Source organism: Bos indicus, chromosome 17 (assembly GCF_029378745.1).
Source record: "Bos indicus isolate NIAB-ARS_2022 breed Sahiwal x Tharparkar chromosome 17, NIAB-ARS_B.indTharparkar_mat_pri_1.0, whole genome shotgun sequence".
Classification (NCBI taxonomy): Eukaryota; Metazoa; Chordata; class Mammalia; order Artiodactyla; family Bovidae; genus Bos; species Bos indicus.
The window spans coordinates 52,155,414-52,179,981 of record NC_091776.1 but is presented as its reverse complement, the minus strand read 5'-3'; the positions used below and the strand labels follow the sequence as shown (position 1 = coordinate 52,179,981).

General features: G+C 49.4%; 1 protein-coding gene across 5 annotated transcripts in view; it reads right to left on the bottom strand.

Annotated features, from left to right (window-relative positions):
- The window catches only part of RILPL1 (Rab interacting lysosomal protein like 1), a 42,284-nt gene extending 19,553 nt beyond the window's left edge, over nucleotides 1–22,731 (bottom strand). For 3 of the 5 annotated variants that reach the window (XM_019977587.2, XM_019977589.2, XM_070769414.1), the window contains exons 1-4: nucleotides 22,305–22,730; nucleotides 14,761–14,911; nucleotides 6,214–6,332; nucleotides 5,330–5,551 (exon numbers count right to left, since the gene is read on the bottom strand). In XM_019977587.2, the coding sequence (XP_019833146.2) occupies nucleotides 5,330–5,551; nucleotides 6,214–6,332; nucleotides 14,761–14,911; nucleotides 22,305–22,613 (801 nt within the window). In that variant the 5' untranslated portion in view covers nucleotides 22,614–22,730. Of the gene's footprint in view, nucleotides 1–5,329; nucleotides 5,552–6,213; nucleotides 6,333–14,760; nucleotides 14,912–22,304 lie in introns of all 5 variants that reach the window. The other 2 variants (XM_070769413.1, XM_019977588.2) reach the window with 2 other exon arrangements.
- Nucleotides 22,732–24,568: the final 1,837 nt, after the last annotated feature.

Below are 24,568 nucleotides of genomic sequence, written 5' to 3'. Positions count from 1 at the left end.
GATCTGGTGCCAGGACTAACTACCACCCCAGCCTCACCCTGCACAGTCTCTAGTCTGACTTATGCTGTTCCTCTTGCCCCACATTCCATCCCCGGACATCCTACCCAGCCCATAGACCGTTCTCAAGGCCTTGAAGCCCTGCATGGCCATCTCCTCTACACTCCGAATTCACTGTGCCCTTCTCTGATCACCACCCTCTATCCAGCCATGCTAACTTTTTTTATATTGGAGTATGATTGCTTTACAATATTGTGTTGGTTTCTGCTGTACAATGAAGTGAATCAGCTGTTTGTATATATACACCCCTCCCTCCTGGACCGCTCTCCCAGCATCCCCATCCCGCCTATCCAGGTCATCACAGAGCACTGAGCTGAGCTCCTTGTGCTATATGGCAGCTTCCCACTACTATCTGTTTTACACATGGTGGTGTACATATGTCAGTCCTCATCTCCCGATTTGTCCCCCCCTCCCCTTCCCCCACCCTGTGCCGACATGTCTGTTCTCTACCTCTGTGTCTCTATTCTTGCTTTGGAAATAGGTTCATCTGTCCATTTTTCTAGAGTCCACATATATGCATTAATATATGATATTTGTTTTCTCTTTCTGACTTAATTCACTCTGCATGACAGATTCTAGGTCCATCCATGTCTCTACAAATGACCCCATTTTGTTCCTTTTAGTGCCAGCCATGCTAACTTTTAGATCTACTGAATCAAGTCAAGTTCATGTCCCTCATTTGTCAGATAAGAACCTATTACCAGAGAGATGGACGGGCCCCAAGTCACATGGCAGCAGGTGACGAGGCCACCACCACCTGCAGCTTCCTTGTTTGAGTGACAAGCATCCTGAACGCCACTCAACTCCAAAGGATGTTGTCAAGGCCTCAAAAGACACCCTGAGTTCAGGAACAGATGCTGCAGAGAAGCTTAGTGGGTTAGTCATAACTGCTACTGGATTTTACTCCTCTGTTTCTGCCCCACCTCCGTGGAGCCAGAAAGGAAACTGAAACCTACCGGCGACGAGGCCAAGGAGGTGTGAAATGTCCTTGTCCGAAAGAGATCTGGAACAGGGCTCAGAGTCTTGTGGCTAGGGGTGATGTCCTCAGGACCCAGGTTTGGACCAGCCAGAGACAGAGCCTGAGCTCTCGTGGGGCTCAGGAGGCTGAAAGGGGGACCCAGGGGAGGTGGGAGGGAGTGACCACCCCAAGCTTTGCCTGCTGGGCGCCCCCTCCATCCCAAGGCTATCGACTTGGTCCAGCCCTCACCTTTCTTGCCTGGATTACTGCCAAGGGCTCCTGACAGCCATGGCTGCCGTCGTCTCCTTGTTCAACTGTCCGCCATAAACTCAGAGCTGATCCTCCCACTCCCCTGCTGAAACCCTGTGAAAGAATCCACAGCCTTCACTGCTCAGAGTTCTGTGTGTGGCATTCTCAACCCTGACTCTCTGACACTGACGACAGCTGTTGTCCTGCCTGGCCTGCACATCTCTGGGCTGGGTCACGGCAGCCTTCCTCTGGAGAAACTCCTCTTTCCTACTCTCCGTGCATGTGGCTTGGATTGGCACCATCATGGAGAGCCATGTGCTCAGAAATGGACAACATGTATAATCTAGACCTCAGACCACAGTGATTGATTCAGGTGAGGTCATGAGAAGGTTCCTGAGACTTTTGCTGAGAATTTGAGAAAGAAGCAATTTCTTTCCACTGCGGTTGCAAAGCTGGTTGAGTAGGGGCCACTATATGGCAAGAGGCTGCTTGAGAATGACACCAACACAGAGAGAAGGTCTGAAACAAATTCCTGCCAGCGTCATCAGGGCACCTGGAACCAGCTATACCTGAAGCCGTCATTAACTCAAAGCTTTTAGTTACACAGTCCCAAATTCCTTTTTTTTTTTTAATCCTTGAACCATTTTAAGTTAAGCTTTTGTCACCTGTAGCCAAAAGATTCTACTCCAATTTCCCTTTTAAGACTTCTCTCTCTTCCTTCCTATCTGTATCTCGCAGGTTCTTGTCCTTCAAAGAACCTAGGAGTGTATGGCCCAAATTCACAAGATACTTAATGACTCTGCTGGGACTTGAGCCAGCCTGATGGAAAGTTCGTCTATCTTACCTCCCTCACCTGGAACCCAAGAGACCAGCACAGTGCCTGCAAACTGGAAAGTCAAAAAATATGTGCTGGAAGAAATGGGAAGCTCTGAGTTTTTCTCTAACAGTTCATTACACTTTTCTGAAACAGTATATCCATCTTCTACATCTGTCTATCAATATCTTAGCATTGTAATCACTGACATTCAGCTGAAGCAACAGCTGGTCCATGAAACTCCATGCCACCCCCATCAGGATTAACTGCCCCATCTCTATGTTCCTGGAATATCCCAGGGGCACATCTACGTGGGAGATACCTTTGGTGCCCTGGGTCACATACTGGGCCCACCCGGATTTCCGCTGCAGCTGTGGTGTGGTTCCATTCATGTGGACAGAGCCCCACCTCGAGCACACACTGGATGTCTTTCCATTTTTTTTTTTTAATATTTACTTCATTTATTTATTTGGCTGTACTGGGTGTTAGTTGCCACATGTGGGATCTTAGTTGTGGCATGCAGGATCTAGTTCCCTGAGCAGGGATCAAACTCAGGCCCCCTGGATTGGGAGCTTGGAATCTTAGCCACTGGACCACCAGGGAAGTGCCCTGTCTTTCCATTTCCCCCCCAGTTTCTGCTCCACAAGTTCTGCCTGGGAGTACTGGTAGGGATAATACCCCTGGGGACCCCACCTCCCCTTAGTAATTGGGGACAGGCATTTGTAGATCATTGCTCTAAGACTTTCTCCTCCAGAAAGACTGTTCTGGGAGGTCTTCTCTGAGGTCCCAGAGGGACTGAGCTTCCCCATGGCGACCTCAGTGACACACCCTCAAATTCCCTTTTCCTCCTTCCCTGTGTCAGTTCTCTGGTCTTTGAGATCAATCACTTCCCCAGTTAACCTCCTGCCCACATTTCTCTTCTCAAGCTCTGCCTCGAGGGAACCCAGACAGAGACAGCTTCTTAGTGCGAAGACAATCCCGTCCCACCTTGAGTGTGGCTGCTGGGGTCCAAGACCGTCTCCTGCACTGGGCTGTAAGCTCCTCAAACCTCCACAGCGCCCAGCACAGTGCTTGCAGATAAAAGCCAAGCTCCACTCTGCAGCACTGGCCCCTGCCAACCTCTCTGACCGCATTCAGACCCTCTCCCTCCCTGTGAGCTTGCACACCAGCCATCCTGACTTTCTTTTTTCTTTTGGGCTGCACCATGTGGTATGTAGGCTCTTAGTTCCCTGACCAGGGATCGAACCCTTGCCCCCTGCATTTGAAGGGCAGAGTCCTAACCACTGGACCACCAAGGAAGTGCCTTACTCTTTCTTTCTTATTCTTCCTTGACTGCACTGCAATTTCCCCTGCCACAGGGCCTTTGTACAGCCACCCCCCTTCACCTAGTTCACTCTCATTCTTTCCATTACCTCCTTGGCAAAGCCTTTTTGACTCCCTCAGACTATCATGGTAATAATAACAGCTAACACTCTAAATGAACTAAGTCATTTAATTCTCATAATAATAATCTGTGAGTAAGAACTCTTATCAGTATTCCCATTTTTTTTTTTTTTGCCAAACCACATGACTTATGAGATCTCAGTTTCCTAAGCAGGAATTGAACTCAGGCCACTGCAATGGAAGTACCAAATCCTAATCACAAGGCCACCAGGGAACTCCCTAGTATTCCCATTTTAGAGACGAGAAAACGGAGATGTGAAAAAGCTAAATAATTTTCTAAAGTCATGGCAGTAGTACGGAGTAGAGTAGATATGAACCAAAGCAGACTGGCTCTAGAGTCCATGCAGTTGGGGCATTCTGGCACTATGGCTCTCCTTTAACATAAATTGCTGGTTTGCTTTTTGGGATATAATTCACATACCATAAAATCCACTCTTTTGAAGTATAAAAATCAGAATACATTTTAGTGCATTCAAGGCTGTGCAACTATCACCATTATCTAATTCCAGAAACATTTCCATCGCCCCCAAAAGAAACCCTGTACCCATTAGAAGTCTCCCCTCTCCCAGTCTCTGCAACCATCCGTCTTCTTTCTCTCTCTATGGATTTGCCTGTTCTGGATATTTCAAACAAATGACTCACACAACATGTGGCCTTTTGTCTGGCTACTTACACTTAGCATGTTTTTGAGGTTCATCCAAATTGCAGCATGTCTCAGTATTCCATTCCTTTTTATGGCTGAATAATATTCCACGATGTGGACAGACCATATTTTGTTTATCTAGTCGCCAGCTGATGGACATGTAGGTGGTTTCCACCTCTTGGCTGTTGAAACTAGTGCTGCTATGAACGTGTGTACAGGCCTTTCTAAAATACATTCCTGCATTTGGCTGTGTTGGGTCTTAGATGCAGCGCGTGGGCTTCTTTAGCCGTGGCACAGGGGCTCCAGAGCGCGCAGGCTCAGTACTCGAGGCACACAGGTTTAGATGCCCTGTGGCACGTGGAACCTCAGTCCCCTGACCGGGGATCGCTCCCTGCATTGTCTCCTGCATTGGAAGGCATTCTCCCAACCACTGGACCCCCAGGGAAATCCCTGTGTACATGTCTTTAGGTGGACACATGTCTTCAGTTTTCTTGGACATATACCTAAAAGTAGGATTGCTGGGTCATATGGTATATTAGGGCTTCTCAGGTGGCTCAGCAGGTAAAGAACCTGCCTGTAATTGCAGGAGAGGCAGGAAGCACAGGTTCAATCCTTAGGCTGGAAAGATCCCCTAGAGGAGGGCATGGCAACCCACTCCAGTATTCTTGCCCGGAGAATCCCACGGACAGAAGAGCCTGGCCGGCTACAGTCCATAGGGTCGCAAAAAGTCAGGCTACAGTCCATAGGGTCAGGCTACAGTGCATAGGGTCGAAAACAGTCGGACACAACTGAAGTGACAGAGCACGCATGCATGCATGGTATATTATGTGATTATCTGTCTAATGTCTTTCTCTCATACTAGCTGTAAGCCCCATGTGCACAGGAACCAGGTCTCCATTTCATCCCCCATGCCTATAACATAGTCAATAATTATTTGAATGAATGAATGAACAGCAGATGCCCAGTAACCACCAGCGAGCTGGATACTCGGGGCTAGAATGCTGAAGTCCTGGGTTCCAGGCCCAGCACTACCTCTGCCCAGCTGTGTGTCTCCTGGCCAGAAGCTGGCTCTCTCTGGGCCTCCTATTTCCCTCAAGTATAATGGTGAAAGCAAGGCAGCCTGGCCCACCTCGAGCCAGCCTACAGAGGCCGGCTTCCCACTCACCACAGGCTCCTCCTCTCCATTTTGGTTGAGTTCGCCTTGTAGCCTCTCTCGCAGCTTCCCAAGTTCCGCCCGCAGGCTGCCCATCTCCTGCTCCTTGGTTTGCAGATCTGCCTCCAGTTCTACCTTCTGTTCAATCAGAGCCTTCCCCTGGGCCTCTACCACTGTGACGCGATGCCGGAGGTCGTGGTTGATCTTCATCAGCCGGGTCTGCTGCTGCTGCAGCTGTAGAGAGAGAAAGCCCACTGGACGAGGCCGCCACATACAGTAGCTCACGTTGTGCACTGAACAAGGGCAAACCGTCTACAGGCATGCCATTCATACTGTACACGCTTTGATTTGCTTGAAATTTGTTCACATTCTTACAACTCTGTTGATGCCAGAGATGGGCAATTTATATATTTACTATGATAATTTTACGCCAGGTGGAAGATAAGGGTCTTGTTAGTATATTATGACAATTTCCCAACAGAAGGAAGTAACACGCTTTGAGAAAGGGGTATCTTTTTTTAATTTAACCAGAGACAAAGTATAGGTTCTTGAAGGGGCCGGGACAATGCCAGGCCATGAAAGGGGTGGACTGGAGGAAGCCTCAGGGTCAGAAAAAGGCTGACCAGGCCCTGGAACTTCCTCAGTGTGTGGCAACAGTCAAGTCAGTGGGCATTGCCACGTTCCCTCCTACTGTTCCAGTGAAGACTTGGCTGAGGGGCCTATCCATAGCGACTGTTTCAGGGCTGGCCCACCAAGCCACGGGCAGGATCCCTACATCATGGAGCCCATGGAGTGAGACCGAGCCGGAGAAGGGGAGCTTTCGGAGGGGAGGGTGGAGTCCCTTACTGGTACCTCCTGGCCAGGGGTGGACATGGCAGGCGGGGTTCAGCACTTACCGCCTCAACATCCTCGTTCTTCAGCCCCAGCTCCCGATCCTTGGCACGGATCTCATCTCGCTGTTTGTCCACCACCTCCTTCAGCTTCTTCATCACCTGCCGCTCCCGCTCTGACATGCCTAGAGAGGGGCGAGAGGGACCAGCAGGTGAGTCTACCTCCCTCTCCTGCTTAAACCATCGGTAGGGATTTCCCTGGTGGTCCAGTGGCTAAGACTCTGCACTCCCAATGCTGGTGGCGTGGGTTGGATCCCTGGTCAAGGAACTAGATCTCACATTTCCATTTCATGGCAAAGAATCGGCATGCTGCAACTAAGACCTGGCAAAGCTAAATAAATAAATATTTTTAAAATGTTCATAGCAGCATTATTTGTAATAGCCCCAAACTGGAAACTGCCAAAATGTCCGTCAGTAGTAGGATGAAAAGATAAACCTTGAGAGTGACAGGCAATGGAACGATGCACAGCAGTGAGAAACAGCGACTACCAGCTGCATTTGAAATTGATCAAGTCAGTTATTTCTCCAGACACTCCCTGCTCCTCAAAGGAGACTCTTCAGCCGGAGTCCTAACTGCCAGGCCCCCAGACTGCTGATGGGGAATCACAGGGCCATCTGAGGGTTCTGGGCACTGGGTATCCCTCTCTCAAAACTCCTGGGCAACTGATGTGAGGCAGGACCTGGGCCTGGGGTAGTGGAACAAGAAGACATGACATTTCCAGAAAAACCACACCTTAGACACAATGCTAGAGCGAGTGTGTGTGTGTATCTCTGTCTGCGTAGGGGAGGGGATTCTGAAATCAGGTGCAGGCAGAATCTGTGAAAAATCCACAAAAACATTTGCTGTCTTCTCTCTGAGCCCCCATCCTGCAAAACCCCAGGGCAGGAGTATCAGGGGCTTAGCTCAATCAATTTAATCCTTGGCGGGTACATTCCACTCTGAGGAATCAGATGAGTAGAAATCAAGTGGGATGGAGGCAGGCAAGCACGAGGTCCAGAGAAAGGAAATCTGTATTTGGGACCCACCTACATCTGAGTTCCCCAACCAGGGACTGAACCCAGGCCACCAGAGTGAAAGTAGCCCGTCCTAACCACTGGACCACCAGGGAATTCCCAAAGAAAGGATTTTTTTTTTTGGCCACACAGCATGGCTTGCAGGATCTGTTCCTAGGCTGGGGGTTGAACCCGGGCCATGGCAGTGAATGTCCAGAATCCTAACCACTAGCCACCAGGGAACTCGCCATCCGTCACCTTCATGGGTGTTGGTGGCTGTAGGATGGAGCAGTCAGAGAACACATGGTCAAGGGCTGGGAGTCTGGGGCTAGGCTACTTGGACTCATTCACAGCTGACCTGGTGCCTGTTTTCTGACTTGCAAATGGGGGTCATGTGGTGGCCCCATCTGGGGGGCTCTTGTGAGGCTGCCTCTGTTAATCTACGTGAAGTACTCACAACAGGCCTGGCCCAGAGTGAGTGTCTCCAAGTGTCATTTTATCTATAAAAGAGAAATACCAGTTCTCCCTGCTCCAAACACTCTGCTAAGACACAGTCCGAGAGTGCTGGAGAAGTGGTTTGAAAAACTAAAAGGTTAAGTGTTTTGAAGAGATTCAGACATAGATAAAAGCCGGGAGTTGTGTTGTTACTCCCTCAGTCGTGTCCAACTTTTTGTGACCCCGTGGACTGTAGCCTGCCAGACTCCCCTGCCCAGGGAATTTCCCAGGCAAGAATACTGGAGTGGGTTGTCATTTCCTTCTCCAGGGGATCTTCCCAACCCAGAGATCCAACCTGTGTCTCCTGTGCCTCCTGCCTTGGTAAAGGATTCTTTACCATCTGAGCAATTATTTAAGTCACCCAGCAATTCAAGACTCTGGGAGCTAAATTAACGAGACATTCAGGGGACTTCCCTGGCTCTCCAGTGGCTAAGACTCCATATTCCCAATGCAGGGGGCCTGGGTTTGATCCCTGGTCAAGGAACTAGACCCTACATGCCACAACTAAAAATCCTGCATGCCGCAATGAATATTGAAGATCCCAAATGCTGAAACTAAGACCCAGTGCACCCAAATAAATAAGTAAATAAAAATATTTTAAAAAAGAAAGTGCACCCTTGTGCCCAAGGGTAGGGAGACTCTTAGGTGTAACTTACACTCCAGAGCTCACTGCCCTGCACGGACTTTATTTGGATTCCTCCTTTCCCTGTCCTGATCCCTCCACTTCCCCCAATAGTCTTATCTAGGGGGCACTTCCTTAATAAATCACCTGCAGAGGAACATCCTCGTCTCAGGGTCTCCTTATAGAAGATGCTGATATAAACAGAGCTTAGCTCACTCTATCCTCAGAATACTTTACAAAGTAGGAATCCTGCTGTTCCCACTGTACAGTTGAAACTGCGGTGCACAGTAGCTAGTGAACTTACACAAGGTCACACAGCTGAGGAGCGGCACTACCAGGATTCAGGATTTAGGCACTGTTCAGGATTCTAGACAGCGTATATTAATAAGCAGAGACATCACTTTCCCAACAAAGGTCCGTCTAGTCAATGCTATAGTTTTTCCAGTAGTCATGTATGGATGTGAGAGTTGGACCATAAAGAAGGCTGAGCGCTGAAGAAGTGATGCTTTCAAACTGTGGTGCTGGAGAAGACTCTTGAGAGTCCCTTGGACAGCAAGGAGACCAAACCAGTCAATCCTAAAGGAAAGCAACCCTGAACATTCATTGGAAGGACTGATGTTGAAGATGAAGCTCCAATACTTTGGTCACCTGATGCGAAGGTCCGACTCATTAGAAAAGACTCTGATGCTGGGAAAGATTGAAAGCAAAAGGAGAAGGGGGCCGCAGAGGATGAGATGGTTAGACAGCATCACTGACTCAATGGACATGAACTTGAGCAAACTCTGGGAGACAGCGGAGGACACAGGAGCCTGGTGTGCTGCAGTCCATGGGGTCGCAAAGAGTCAGCATGACTTAGCAACTGAACAACGACAACCAGGATTGAAACTCAGGTAGCCTGGCTCCAGGGTCCACACTCTCGCAACCACTTTATCACCCCTCAAAGTGCTCTATGTAAAATACACATCAGCCAACAATGGATGGGTGGATCAACAAAGTGTGGTCTATCCATACAATGGGATATTATTCTGCCTTAAAAAGGAAGGAAATTCTGACACATACAACATGGATGAAAGTCAAGGACATTTACGCTCAGTCAAGGACGTTTATGCTCAGTGAAGTAAACCAGTCACAAAAAGGCAGATATCGCATGATTCAATTTCTGTGAGATACCTGGAGTAGTCAAAATTATAGAGACAGAAAGTAGAATGCCAGTTGCCAGGGGCTAGGGGAGGGAGGCATGGAGAGTTATCATTTAACGGGACAGAGTTTTAGATCTGCAAGATGAGATGAGTTCTGGAGTTCGGCTGCACAATGTGAATGTACTAGACCCAGCTGAATTGTATACTGAGTAAGATGGTTAAGATGATAAATATTATGTACAGATTACTACAACAAAACATATATAAGACTTTCCTGGTGGTGCAGTGGATAAGAATCCACCTGCCAATGCAGGGGACACAGGTTCAATCCCTGGTCTGGGAAGATCCCACCTGCCACGGAGTAACTAAGCCCACGTGCCACAACTGCTTACTGAGCCCAAGCTCTAGGGCCTGCAAGCCACAACTACTGAGCCGGCATTCCTAGAGCCTGTGCTCCACAACAAGAGTAGCCCCCATTCAGAGCAACTAGAGAAAGCCCTAGCACAGCACTGAAGACCCAGTGCAGTCAAAAACAAATAAATAAAAATAAAACATATATGTATATTGGAGAAGGAAATGGCAACCCACTCCAGTACTCTTGCCTGGAGAATCCCTTGGACAGAGGAGCCGGGTGGGCTACAGTCCATGGGGTCACAAAGAGTCGGACACAATTTAGCAACTAAATATCGACAACAACATATAATATAACATTCAGTTCAGTTCAGTCCCTCAGTTGTGTCTGACTCTTTTCGACCCCATGAATCGCAGCACTTCAGGCCTCCCTGTCCATCACCCGGAGTTCACCCAGACTCACGTCCATTGAGTCAGTGATGCCATCCAGCCATCTCATCCTCTGGCGTCCCCTTCTCCTCCTGCCCCCAACCCCTCCCAGCATCAGAGTCCTTTCCAATGAGTCAACTCTTCGCATGAGGTGGCCAAAGTACTGGAGTTTCAGCTTTAGCATCATTCCTTCCAAAGAAATCCCAGGGCTGATCTCCTTCAGAATGGACTGGTTGGATCTCCTTGCAGTCCAAGGGACTCTCAAGAGTCTTCTCCAACACCACAGTTCAAAAGCATCAATTCTTCGGCACTCAGCTTTCTTCACAGTTAAACTTTCACATCCATACATGACCACTGGAAAAACCATAGCCTTGACTAGACGGACCTTTGTTGGCAAAGTAACGTCTCTGCTTTTCAATATGCTATCCAGGTTGGTCGTAACTTTTCTTCCAAGGAGTAAGCGTCTTTTAATTTCATGTCTGCAGTCACCATCTGCAGTGATTATACATAAATAAATAAACTACAAATTTCAAAGACTTAATATGAAAAAATATGCAAAATATCCTATGGATAATTATTGATTTGGCTGTATCATGCAGTTTGCAGGATCTTGGTTCCCTGACTAGTACTGAACCCAGACCCTTGGCAGTGAAAGCGTGGAGTCCTAAGCACTGGACCACCTTGGAATTCCTCTACTGATGATTTTTTAAATTGATAACATGTTGAAGGATGATACCTTGAGCCTATCGGTTTAAACTGGAATTACTTTCACCTTTTTACTTTTTTAAATGCCACCCCTAGAAAAATTATAGTCATATCTGTGACTTGCCTACAGTTTTTGGTAAAAGGTAAAAGATGTCTCAGCTTCCCTTCAGACAATGGCTAAGTGGTCAGTCTTCATCCTCTCCTAGTGACAAGAGTTGTTTGTCCAGAGCCCAGGAGTTTTTCTCCAGAGGCCTGAGCATATTTTCGTTCCCCCACCCCCCATCGCTTCCATATCTGTAATTCATCTCAGCATGTGCTAACTAGTAGTTTCCAAGTGCTGACAGGACGGTTTCCAAATACAAGAGGCAGTGAAGTGCTTTTTCATCTGGAGACTTTCGGGGAGCTGGAGACGAGAGACTGGCGGGTGCTCCGAGCCCAGCGCCCAGTATCAATGGCTGGGAAAGCACCACTGTTCCAGGCGGGTTGGCTCTTATTTTTGTTTTGTTTTTCTTTTTTAATTACTTTATTTATTTATTTTTGGCTGAGCCGGGTCTTCTGGCTGTGTGGGCTTTTCTCTAGTAGCAGTGAGCAGGGGCTCCTCTCCAGTTGTGCTGCTTGGGCTTCTCACTGCGGTGGCTTCTCTTGTTGTAGAGCACAGGCTTCAGTCGCCGCAGGGCATGAGCTCAACAGTTGCAGCTCCCAGGCTCTAAAGCAAAGACTCGGCAGTTGTGGCTTAGCTGCTCTGTAGCATGTGGGATCTTCCTGGATCAGGGATGGAACCTGTGTCTCCTAAATTGGTAGGTGGATTCTTTATCCCTGAGCCGACAGGGAAGCCCTCTTTTTTCTTTTCATAGTGTTTTTTAAAAATTATTTTTTGGCTGCCCTGCGCGGCATGTGGGATCTTCGTTCTGCAACTAGGACTCGAACCCACACCCCTGGCCATGGAAGCCAGAGTCTCAACCACTGCACCGCCAGGCAAGTTCCAGGGCCGGCTCTTCTAAGCAGGCACCCCACCCCCTCATCCCCTATATCTCTAGTTTGCCCCAAGTGATGCCCGACACATAGTCTAACTTCATGGGGGCACCTCTCCCCAGGAACCCTCTGTCCTGTGTCTGTTCCTCTCCAAGGTGGAAGAAATGCTCTTGTCCCTGTTATGTTCCCATAGCTTCCTGTGCAAAATAAAAATAACCGTGAGAGGCATGCCTGGCATCCGCCCAGTTTCTCCACTTGGGTGGGGGCTGCAGCCGTGCAGAACACCCGAGCCTCCCTGAGCTCAGCCCTGGGAGCTGGACCCACGTGAGATGCCAATTAAGTGCGTCTCAGATGGCACCTGTGTGGGCTGTCTGATGAAGAGCCCAGCAGGGACGCAGAGAGCCGAGGCACAGCCCTCCCACACAGAGGGTGCCGCGTATACACAGATGCAACGAGCCCCGAGAAAGCAGCTCCGGGTGTTGGGACCCACACCTGGCAGACCCGAGGCCTCTGGGGCATCACTGGGGCAGGCAGGGGAGTTCCCACATCATCCCTGGAGCCTACTGGGTGACCTCCAGAAATATCACAAACCAAAAGAGGGCGAAGGGTGCCTCGTGAAGTCCAACAGTTACCACAGGCTGCAGCAAGTCCACTTGGAGGTATATACCTCTCGAAGCACCGCAAACAGGGACTTCCCTGGGGGTCCAGTGGATAAGACTCCACGCTCCCAATGCAGGGGACCTCGGTTCCATCCCTGGTCGGGGAACTAAGAGCCCAAATGCCCCAGCTAGAGAAGCCTGAGTGCGAGCAACGAAGACACAGGACAGCCACAATTTATTTAAAAGAAAACAAAAAACACCAAAAACATTACGTCCACATAAAACATATACCAGAACCTTCACAGTGGCATTCTTTACAACACCCGAAAGTTGGAAACAAGCCCGCGTCCATCAGTGGAGGCATGGATAAAAACAAAACGTGGTCCAAACAGATAAGGGAATATTATTAAGCCATGAAGGGGAAGGCTGCACCCCCTCAGCCCGTTTTCCTCCTCTTTTTCAAAAAGGAGATTGGATAACAATAGCTCATAGTGACAATAGTTAAAAACTTTCAGCGTGTGGGCACCACGTACTATTTTAAGCAGTTTACATGTATTAATTCATTTAATCCTCACAACAATCTTATGACAGAGACAGGGTTATCTGCCCCATTTTCACATGGGGCACTTAGGCACACCAAGGTCAAATGACTTGAGCAAGGTCACTCAGCAGGTAACTATCAGGTTAGGAATCACCCCTGGTTAGCACTCTTTGAGCACCAATGCTTATCACTGCTAAGACTTTTGTTTTCACTGCACCGTTCATGTCTCAACAAAGGAAACCCATGGAAAAGAGGACGGCAGCACCTGGATCAAACATTTCCTTTCTCCTTGGTCCCTACGGTCCTTATACAGTGCGGTACTTTATACTCACGAGAGTTGTAACCTCTGAACTTCAGGTCTCCTCCCTGGAAGTCCATTCCCCTTCATAACAAACATGAGGAGGGGTTTGTGTCAGGACCCAAGGAGTTTACTCAGACTAAAGAGATGGCTCTAGGACTTCCCTGGTGGTCCAGTGGCTAAGACTTCAAGCTCCTAATGCAGGGGGCCCAGGTTAGATCCCTTTTCAGGGGACTAGATTAGACATGCTACAACTAAGAGTTTGCCTGCTGTAACTAAAGATCTCAAGTGCCCTAAGCTGAAGCAGCTCATCAGGGACCAGACCAAATCTTCCTGTGTTTGCTTCCCCAGCACCAGCAGAGGGCCTGGAGTGAAGGTTCTAGATAACTGTTAATAAGATCAATGACAGCTGGGGTGCTCCAGCGCCATTAAGATCTGGGTGGCCATCCCGGCTTGCTCATTGTTAAACGTGTGCCCATGACATGTACCTCAAATCTCTTCCTAGCACACTCAGAATAAAATCCAAACCTAGGTCTCTAAGGGGCTATGTGATCTGATCCTTGCTGGCCCCTCTGACTTCATCTTTAACCACCTTTGGCCTTCTGTGATGCTGGTCTGTGATGCTGGTCTCCTTGGCTTTCCATAAACAGTCATGCCCGAGGGCCTTCGTACCTGCTTTCCCCTCAAGATATTTGCATGGCTCGCTCCATGACTTAACTAGGGCTCAGATGTCACCTCATTAGAGAGGCCCTCCTTGATCACTGTATCTAAAAAAGCTTCTCACCAAGTCAACTCTATCATATTCCACCCACCTTCCTTTTCAGTTCTTCCACAATGTGGGTCAGAATCAGGACTGTGCTATCTGTTTACATATTTATCGTCTATCTCTTCTGCACTAGAACATAAGCTTCACGAGGGCTGGGGCTTTGTCTTGTCCAAGATGTATCCCCAGTGCCTGGAAAAGAGTCTGGAAAAGTGAGGAACCTCTAACAATTTATTAAATGAACTGCTCAGTTTCATCACCTGTAAACCAGACTACACAATTTCTCTCGGGCAGAGTGATGGCGGGAACGGCTTCCCCGGTGGCACAGTGGTAAATAACCCGCCTGACAATGCAAGAGACACAGGTTTGATCCCTGGTCTGGCAAGATCCCCTGAAGGAGAAAATGGCCACCCACTCCAGTATTCCTGCCTGGGAAATCCCATGGACAGAGAAGCCTGGTGGGCTACAGTCCATGGGGTCACAAAGAGTCGGACGCGACTGAGCACGCACACCTGGCATGTGATGGTGTAAATGCACGTGACATGAGACACGACGCTTGGGACCATCCTCAGGACTCACTGGTGATACTGGTGATGACGATGGGAAGTGCCTTTCCCCTCACCTCCCGTGCCAGCCCCTCCCTTACCTTCGTGTTTCTGGAACTCCTCCTCGGAGAAGCTGACGTCCTTGTGGGAGAGGTTGGTCATGAGCTGCTTGTTCTCCTCCTGCAGCTGGGCGATCTGAGAAAGGAGGTCTTGTGCTTCCCCTCGCCACACGTCCTCCACCAGCTCTAGCTCCTGCAAGGGCGAGGGGCCAGTGTGAGTCACTCACTGCCTGCCCAGGGCAACAGCCTCACCCACCCTACCCCGACACTCAGGAGCAGCTCAGAGATGCTGGAGCTTTGGGGTTGTTCCCTTCTCTGCAAGAACCAGGCATCAGCAGGTGAGAAGTTCAGGCATCTCCAGCCTACAAGGCAACTTCACAAAAACTAGAAGACGCCCTTCCTCTGGGCAAGGCCCGCACTTACACTGTTAGGACCCAGGCAGGTTAGAACTGCCCTGAAGACAACCACGGCACCGGATCTGCACCTTTTAACAACCCAGACAGGAGACAGAGGATGGAGGGGCAGCCCCAGGTTACAGGGGCCTGAACGTACCTGCCCTCTAGGGAGGTCACATCCCTGATCCTCAGACAGACTTTCCATCCTAGTAGGACACATCTCTTTCCAAGAGACAGAGAGGGCTGCAAAGATCCCAAGGATGTTCCCTGGCCCCGAAGCTCCTAGTATACCTGAAACAGGCACCTCTTCAAGTAGCCTTGAGCAACTAACTTTAGAACTCTGAGCCTCAGCTTCCCTTAGCTGGGGAGCCCTAATATCAAGGCTCACAGTGAAGAAAACAAAAACACTAATTTGAAAAGATACATGCACCCTTCTGTTTACAGTAACATTATTTACAATCAAGATCTGGAAGCAAACTGAGTGTCCACTGATAGATGAGTGGATAAAGAAGATAAGGTCTATTTACACAATGGAATATTACTGAGCTGTAAGAAAGAATGAAATCTTGCCATCTGTGACACCGATGGACCTAGAGGGTATGACGCTAAGTGGAATGAGATAGACAGAGAAAGACAAATACCACATGATTGCAGTTATTTGCAGAATCTACAAACAACATAGATACAGAGAACAAACAGGTGGTTGCCAGAAGGGAGGGGACTGGAAAGGGAGTGAAACAGGTGAGAGGGGTTAAGAGGTACAAACCTCCAGTTACAAAATAAATAAGCCACAGGGATGTAACACATAGCATAAGGAATACAGTCACTAGTATTGCAATAACTGCATGGGGACAGATGGTTACTAGACTTATCATGGAGATCGTTTCATAATATATGTAAATGTCAAATCGCTACACTGCACACTTGAGACTAATATATAATACTGTGTGTCAACTATGTTTCAGTAAAAAAAATTAAAGGCTTACTGGTTGAATGTGAGGATAAACAAGATGCCTATTAAATAATTTTGTGGATGGCTGTAATCAGAGAAATGCTGTAATCAGAGAAACAGATAATAACAAGTGTTGGCAAGGATGTGGAGAAACTGGAACCCTCCTGCATCACTGGTAAGAATGTAAAATGGTGCAACCACTGTGGAAAGCAGTCTGGCAGTTCCTCAGTAAGTTAGACATAGTTACCATATGACCCATCCATTCCACTTGTAGGGTCTGAGAAATGAAAACATGTGTCCACAGAGAAACATGTACACGAACCTTCACAGCAGCATTATTCATAATTGCCGAAAGGCAGAACCAACTCAAACATCCATCAGCTGATGAGCAGGTACATAAAATGTGGTGTATCCACACAACGGAATGTAATTCAGACAAAAGGAATGAAGCATTGACACAAGCTACAGCTTTGATGAACCTTGAAAATACGATGCTGAGCGAAAGCAGCCAGATGCAAATGGTCATTCAATGTGTAATTCCATTGATGGGAAATGTCCATGATACAGATGGACACACAAAATGCACAGATACAGAAAGTATATTGGCAGCTTGACAGGGGCAGAAGGGTTGGTGGAGAATAAGGAACGACTGTTAATGGGCCTGGGTTTTCTTTCCGGAGTAATGAAAATGTTCTAAAACTGATTGTAACACAAGTCTGGGAAAAAAACTAAAAAAAACATTGAATTGTATGCTCTGAATGGGTGAACTGTACGGCATGTGAATTATATTCAATAAAGCTGTTGCCAAAAAAACAAGTATTTTGTAAAACCATTAACTGTATAGAATGCTTGCTTAAAGCATGGATACTGCAGCCTGTTGACCTGAGCATGAATTTAATTTCTGCCACTTACTAGCTGATCTTGGACAAGTTATTCAGTCTTTGGGTGCCTTGGAAATGAGGAAGATAGTGTAATATCTACCCTGCAGGTTTTCATGAGGATTAAATGGTTAATATATGTAGATATTTGGAATTGTGCCCAGTACCCAGAAAATGCTAAACATGTTTGTTGATTTCTGGTCCTCCTACAACCCATCCCAAGCCAGCCCAGGTGGCCAGATGTCAGCATCGCCTCCGTTCATCTTTCAAATAAGTTCCTAAATCCCATCGCCTTCATCAGGAAGCCTGCTGAACTTGGGAAATGAGAGGTAATAACTTAAGTATTCAGACAGCTGGTTCAAGGTCACCAAGGGAGGTGAAGCGTGGGGCCAAAGGGCAGAAGCAGTGATTGAAAAAAGATGGAGCGACCATAGGACCTTCCCACATGCAGGTATGGACTAGAAGTAGAGTCAGGCTCCTCCTGCCCCAGTCCTCTCTGCTCCCACCTGACAAAGGCTGGGCACACAGTGCTATCAGCCTATCAGTCAAGTGTAAATGGCTGGAGGAGGCAGAACAACGCCCCCCAGAGATGTGCACAACCTCATCTCCCTGGAACCTGAGAATATGTGACCTTGTGCAGCAAAAGGGACCCTGAGATGGGGAGATGCTCCTGGGTTATCACAGGTGGACCCAATGTAATCACAAGGGCCCTTAAACATGAAAGAGGGAGGCAGGAAGGACAGAATCAGAGATGAATGATGGGGGGACTTCCCTAGTGATCCAGTGGTTAAGATTCCACAATCCCACTGCAGGGGCGCGGGTTCAATCCCTGGTCAGAAAACTAAGATCCCACATACAATGTGGTGACAGAAGCAGAGATCAGAGTCAGAGATTTGACGATGCCACACTACTGACTCTGAAGATGGAGAAAGGGGCCACAAGCCAAGGGATGCAGGTGGCCCCCAGGAGCTGGAAAAGGCCAGGATTCTCCCCTAAAGTTGCCAGAGGGAATGAATTTCCTGACACCTGTTTTTAACCCAAGTGAGACTCCTTTCTGACTTCTGACCTCCAGAATTTTATCCAGTATTCTTCATATTGATATTATTCATAGTATCATATTATCCAATGTGATAATAAATTTGTGTTTTGCGTCAGTAAGGCTGTGGAAATTAGCTACAGTAGCACTAGATGAATACAATTTATCTATTATCCCTCAGTTCTTTTTTTTTTATTCTTCTCTCAGTGAGCTGAACTTGATGCTGGGGGAGCTGGTTCTTGCCCCTGAGCTGATCAAGGACAATTTGATCTTGCCTCCACACCAGCTAAAAAGGCTTTTCCAGGAAGTGGCCCCTGACTGATCATCTCCTTCACCTTTTCTTGACACTGTTTTCAAACTCCTTATGCTGGCCCATGAGGCCCAGAGTTATCAGATCCCTGTACCTCCCTGAGGGATTCCCAGTTGGCTCAGTGGTAAAGAACTTGCCTGCCAATGCAGGAGGTACAAAAGATGCGGGTTCAACCCCTGGGTTGGGAAGATCCCCAGAAGGAAATGGCAACCCACTCCAGTATTCTTGCCTGGGAAATCCCAAGAACAGAGGAGCCTGGCTGCTACAGTCCATGGGGTTGCAAAGAGCTGGACACAACTGAGCCACCAAACAATGTCTCCCTGACCTCTTCCTCACTTGCTCTGCTCTCGTCATACCAGCCTTCTTTGCATTCCATGCACACACCAACCTCCTACCTCAGGGCCTTTGCACTTGCTGCACTTCCTGCCCAGAACGCCCCTCCCCCAGATCTCCCTATGGCTGGTACCTACCCTTCATTGGATCTCAGCTCAGATGGCACTTCTCAGGGAAAGCATTCCTGACTGCTCCATCTATGAGACCCCAATGCTGACCAGTCTCTTTTATATTTCCCCATTTTATCTTCTTCATGGCACTTATGATAAGCTGAAATGTTTTAAACTGTAAAAAAAAATCTATCTCCTCACGCTAGAATCATATCATTCTATTAGAGTAGCCATTAGTCATGTGTCTACTGAGTACTTGGAATGCGCTGGTCTCAACTGAAACATGCAGTGAGGGTTAAACATTCACCGAATTTCAAAGACATGGTAGGAAAAAAAGAATGCAGAATACCTTATTAATAATATTTTGGTAACTGTGTGGTGATGGATGTTAACTGACCTTAGGTGGTAATCATTTTACAATACACACATATATCAAAGCATAATGCTGTACACCTAAAATAGTGTTATCTGTCAATCACATCTCAATAAAAAGTACCTTTACATTGATTACATGTTGAAATAACATTTTGGAAAGGCTGGTTTGGTATGTTATTAAAATTAACTTCATCTGAGGAATTTCCTGGTTGTCCAGCGGTTAGGACTAGGTATTTTCATTGTTCTGGGCCCAGATTCAATCCCTGGTCAGGGAGTTAAGAATCCGCAAGCCACAGGTGAGGTTAAAAAAAAAACGTTAACCTTACCTATGTCTTTGTATCAGTGTGACACACCACATTTATTTCTACGGAACAGCACTGCACTAGAAAGTCAAACCCCTGAAGACAAAGACCTCATCTCTTGTGGTCACCACTGTGGCCCAGAACAGTGCCTGGCACTTTGTAGGTACTCCATAAATTTATCTGTCGAATGAATAAATAACGTATGCTGTTTACATGATATGCACCTGCCACTGCTTTCTAAAGTCTCTCTCTGTGTTTTCCCGTCTTCCCTGTTATGCACTCGCTGCCTGAGATGAGGACCTGGTCTTCCTTTCCTTTGCATCACCTGTGTTACCTGGGAAGGCGCTGTGCAAGCTGTAGTCAATCAGCGGGGTTGCGGACTGAGCAACCAGGCAGTACCTGGTAAGACTGTGGCCCGGGTCTAAGTGATGAACAGAACTGAGTCTTTTGGAGGTCTTTTGGAAGGAGGAGTAGAAGAGAGGGTGCAGGCTTTACTGGAGCCATATTTGCTTTGTTTTTATTTTTTTGACTGCGCCATGTAGGATGCAGGATCTTAGTTCCCCAAGCAGGAATCAAACTGGTGTCCCCTGCATTGGGAGCTTGGAGTCTTAACCACCAGATCACCCGGGAAGTCCCTGGAGCCAGTTGAAAGAGAGAGAAGGAAGAAAGGAAAGAAGGGAGGGAAGGAGGGAGGCAGAAAAGGTGGGAGGCAGGAATGAACAGACAGACAGATAAGATCAAGGACATGCTAAGAAGATTTTTGTGGAAATAACACCTTGAAGATCCTTTGAGGCTTATGAGGGGGTGGGCGTGGGGTGGAGGAGGGAATAAGAGGAGTCTCTCTTGATCTCAAGAATATGAAGTAAAGGGGACTGGAGCTGGGATGGGAGAAAAAAGGATTTTGTCCTCCAAATTATAAAAGATCATCCTCAGTGTTTACAAACGAGCCCTGGCTCTGAACACACTGGTGTTTACTTCCTGGCCAATAGCACTCCAGAAGTGACAAGTGCAGCTGGCTGGGAATTCCACCTGACTCCAGGCCCAGTGGCCTCCGATGGCTCCCAAGGGTGTCTCCCAGCCCAGGTGCAGCAGAACTTAAAATGCCAAGGATGGGGACACAGGTGCCAGGACTTGTGTGACTTGGGCTAAGGCCCTTAGTCCTTGTCAGTAAGAAGCAGTTTGTACGTGAGCATCTCAAGGTGCCTTCCTTCCTCGACCTTTTGGGAGAGATGGAAAGTGTAGGAGTCCGGGTACCTAGGGTGGGGGAAACATTTCCAACATCAGCCTAAGAGAACTCTGTGAAATCCCCTCCTGACCCCAAAACAAAAGTCAACACTTGGCGAAGCCCTCAAAATGGGCCAGGTTTTGTCCAGAGCACCATAACCCTATGAGATGGGTATTATCAATATTGTATTTCCCTATCGTATAGCCTATTATTAATATTCCCTATTATTAATATTTCCCCACTGTATAACCCAGAAGCTGAGGCACAGAGAGGTGAGGTGATTTGCCCAGGGTCACACAGCCCGTGAGTGACAGCACTTTAAACCAGGCTATCTAACTCCAAAGGCCCTGGGAATCTTGACTTTAATTACAGGGCAGGGGACATTTTCAAGCTCCCTGTGAGATATTGTCTAAGCTCCCTGTCTAAGGCTTGGGAGCTTGAATTTCCTACCTGACCTCAGGACTCAAGGACCTCTGAGGACAAACACAATCACACCTCCAAAACATGAGTACTTTGAATCACCCAGGGATCTGCCCTTAAGGTTAAGACTGTGAACACAGCCCAGGCTCTCTTCCTTGAAAAGACACAGACCTCAAAGCACACAGTAGGTTGATGGCTGGCTGGAGAGTTTCAGAGAGGCCAAAGGTATTTTCCCGAGGACACACAGCGAGTCAGAGTCTGCTCAGACACCCTGATCCTCCAAGGAGAAGTGTTTCCTCTCATTCTCAGTCTCAAGGATCTGCCAGGAGCCTCCCTGGGCTGAGGTTGGGACAGGAAACCACAGGTCTCCCACTTCCTTTTCCCCGGCCACCTCATGTGGACTGCGAGGAGTCCCTGATTCATGAGCCCAGAAGGATCCTTGGTCACAAGCAGAGGCTGAGCCTTAAAGGCACCCCAAATCATCTTTCTCCAATTCAAAGAGGGTGGGGAAGAGACACTAGAATTATCTCCATGGGGGCTGGGAGTCTCAGCACTAACTTGGGACAAATCCCTCCACGCGGATCCTCAGTTTCTTCATCTGTAAAATGAAGGGAATTATCCCTACCTCACAGAGTAAAGTCAAGGTGGGGAAACCAACCTAGGTTAATAAACTCGAAGGAACTCTGGAGAGTCATTGGCAATCAAGAGCCCAGAGACTGAGGGTCAATGAACTCGGTGGCTGGAGGTCCCATCCCCTTGGCTCTGAAAAGGTCTGGAGTACTATGAAGAAAGGAGCCCTGTGTCACACCTTCTGGGTAGCACTGAAAGGTAGGGGCGCTTATTTCATTTCTGGAAAAGAATAATATTATCTAAGCACTTTAGATACTATTCCATTTAATTCTTATAAGGCGGGTCCTATTCCTATCGCCATTTGATATGTGAGGAAATGAAGCACAGAGAGGTGAAATAACTTACTCAAGGTCACACAGCTATTAAATGGTAAAGGTGGGGTTGGAACTCAGGTTTGACTCCAACCAACTACCCTTAATCTCTGTGGGTGGTACATGCCAGGTGCCCAGGCTGGGTAAGAGAGGGCCAGGGGCCTCGCTCCTTCCCTCATCCAGTAGGATCTTCTCTCATCTATTCCCTGTATACACGTACGTGTGCACCTACAGAACCCCAGTGCTGAAGGGCCCCCTAGGTCCCAGCGGCCCCACTGCCCGGATGGGCAGACTGAGGCTACCTCCCACCTTCTGGTGCTTGCGCTCCTTCTCGATGCGGTCCATCCTTTCCAGTCGCAGTCGGTCCAGCTCGAGGCGCAGCTCGTCCAGTTCGGGAGCGACGTGGTGGCGGCTGACGAGCACCTCCAGGATCTCCAAGACACGCACGACCTTGGGCATGAGGCGCGCGATGGCCTCGCAGCCGTGCTGGTCGATGACCCGCTCGAACTCGTGGCCCACGAGCGACGCGATGTCGTACACGTCCATGACCGTCAGCTCCGCCACGTTCTTCTCCAGCGCCGACTCGGCCGCCAGCGCCGACCCCCGGTCCTCCTCCATGGCCCCCCCGCCCAGCCTCTCCCCTACCCCGCAAACTAGTGCAACTCCCAAACTTGCCGCTGTCGAGGGCAGCGCCGGGGCCGGGCCCACCTTTCGCCGCCGCAGCCGGCCGGCGCTTAGCTGGCCCTCGGGCGAGGGCGCACCTGGCAGGCGGCGGGCGTCGGCATGGGCGGAGGCGGTGGGCCGGGAGCCGGAGGTGAGCGATCAGGGTGCGGGTCTCGGCGCCCGGATCGGCCCGGAGCCTGCTCCCCAGTGAGGGGAGGAGGAGGCGGCGGCGGCGGCGAGGAAGGCGCGCGCGTGCGCAGGCCCGCGGCGCCTCCCAAGTTGGGAATCCGAGTTGGGCGCAATGGAGGCGCGGGGTCTGGCTGGAGAGGGGGCTACGCTGCCCTCTCGCAAGCAGTCCTCGCCCGAGGGCTCGCTGCCTCGCCCTGGGCCTGAGAAGGAAGGGCGGCCGCGGCTCCTCCGGGAAACTTTGGCGGCGGCGACGCCGGCTGACCAGCTCCCCCCGCGGGGATGCCGCGCGCCCCGCCCCGATCCCGGCCTGGAGAGGGGCGCGCCCGGCTGCCGCCGCCCGAGGGCGCCCTGGGGTCCCCGCGGGCACCACACCCCCACCCTCCGACTCTGCAGCCCCCCGCGCCGCTCCCGCCGCTCCACCCGCGGGACCTTCCTTCCCCGCCTCCAGCCGGCGCCCCCAGCGCGTCCGGAGGCGCCACCCCCGCCTCCAGCGCGGTCCTAGCTCCTCCTCTCCCAATCCCGTCGCGGAGGGGTCGAGACTAGCCCAGAGGAGAAGCAAGGTGGGTGGTGGGGGGCGGAGGCGGTGGGGCTGCGGGTCGCAGATCTCTTGGGACCACTCACAGCGCCGGGGGGCCACTCTGCGTTGCAGAGAAATGGAGGGCTCAGGAGGTAGACTCCGGGATGCGGCCCATCCCGGGAAAGCGTCGAGGACCCCGCGGCTCGCCTATCCTCCCCACCGACCCGGTCAGCGGGCGGACCTGGCGGCGCCGGGCCCTGAGCTTCAGAAGAGGCGCCCAGGAGAGGGACAGAAAGATCGAGGGGTTCTCTGGTCCCTAAGCCTCCGGGCTGCCCCGCTTGCCGGCCAGCCACATCCGTTAGCGGCTCTTTGTGACACCTACACCACTTCACAGAGGCGGTGAGAACAGGGTTTGAATTTCAGCTTTCTTGTCACAAGCCGCCTGTTCTTTTGACCTGGCTGAATCTGCTAGTCCATCAGACCATCCTTCCTCGCCCAGGTGAGCCTTCCCGGAAGCCACAACCCCATCCTTCACACCCCCTCCTCTGCATCCCCACATCCCATCTCGTACTCCTATAAAGCTGCTCTTAACACAGTGAGTTTTGACCAAGGTTACACTTATTTCCCTCTTCAGAGCTCCTTGAAGTCAGAAAAAACCCTGAACGCCATTGTAGCTGTAAAGTGCACCCCAACTTGACACACGTTATTTAAAACTAAAAATGCTTAAAGTTTATGTAAATATATATATAATTTTTATGTATTTATTTTTGACTGTGCCTGGTCCTTGTTGCTGCATGGGCTTTTCTCTAGTTGCAGTGCGCAGGCTTCTCTTGTTGTGAAGCACAGGCTCTAGGGTGCCCAGGCTTCAGTAGTTGTGGTACATGGGCTCAGTGGTTGCAGCCTCCTGGCTCTAGAGCACAGGCTCAGTCAGCAGTTGTGGCGCACGGGCTTCATTGCTCCGCAGCATGTCGGATCTTCCTGGATCAGGGATTGAACCTGTGTATCCTGCATTGGCAGGCGGATTCTTTACCACTGAGCCACCAGGGAAACTCTAAAAATGTTTAGTTTAAAATATATTGAGCATTTGCTTTATATTTAGTTTAAAAGTAGTGTTTATCATGTGTCAGGCATTATTCCAGGTACTTTACAAATATTTCCTAACTTACTACTTCTTAAAGTGTGGCCTCATGACCGTCAGGGTTCC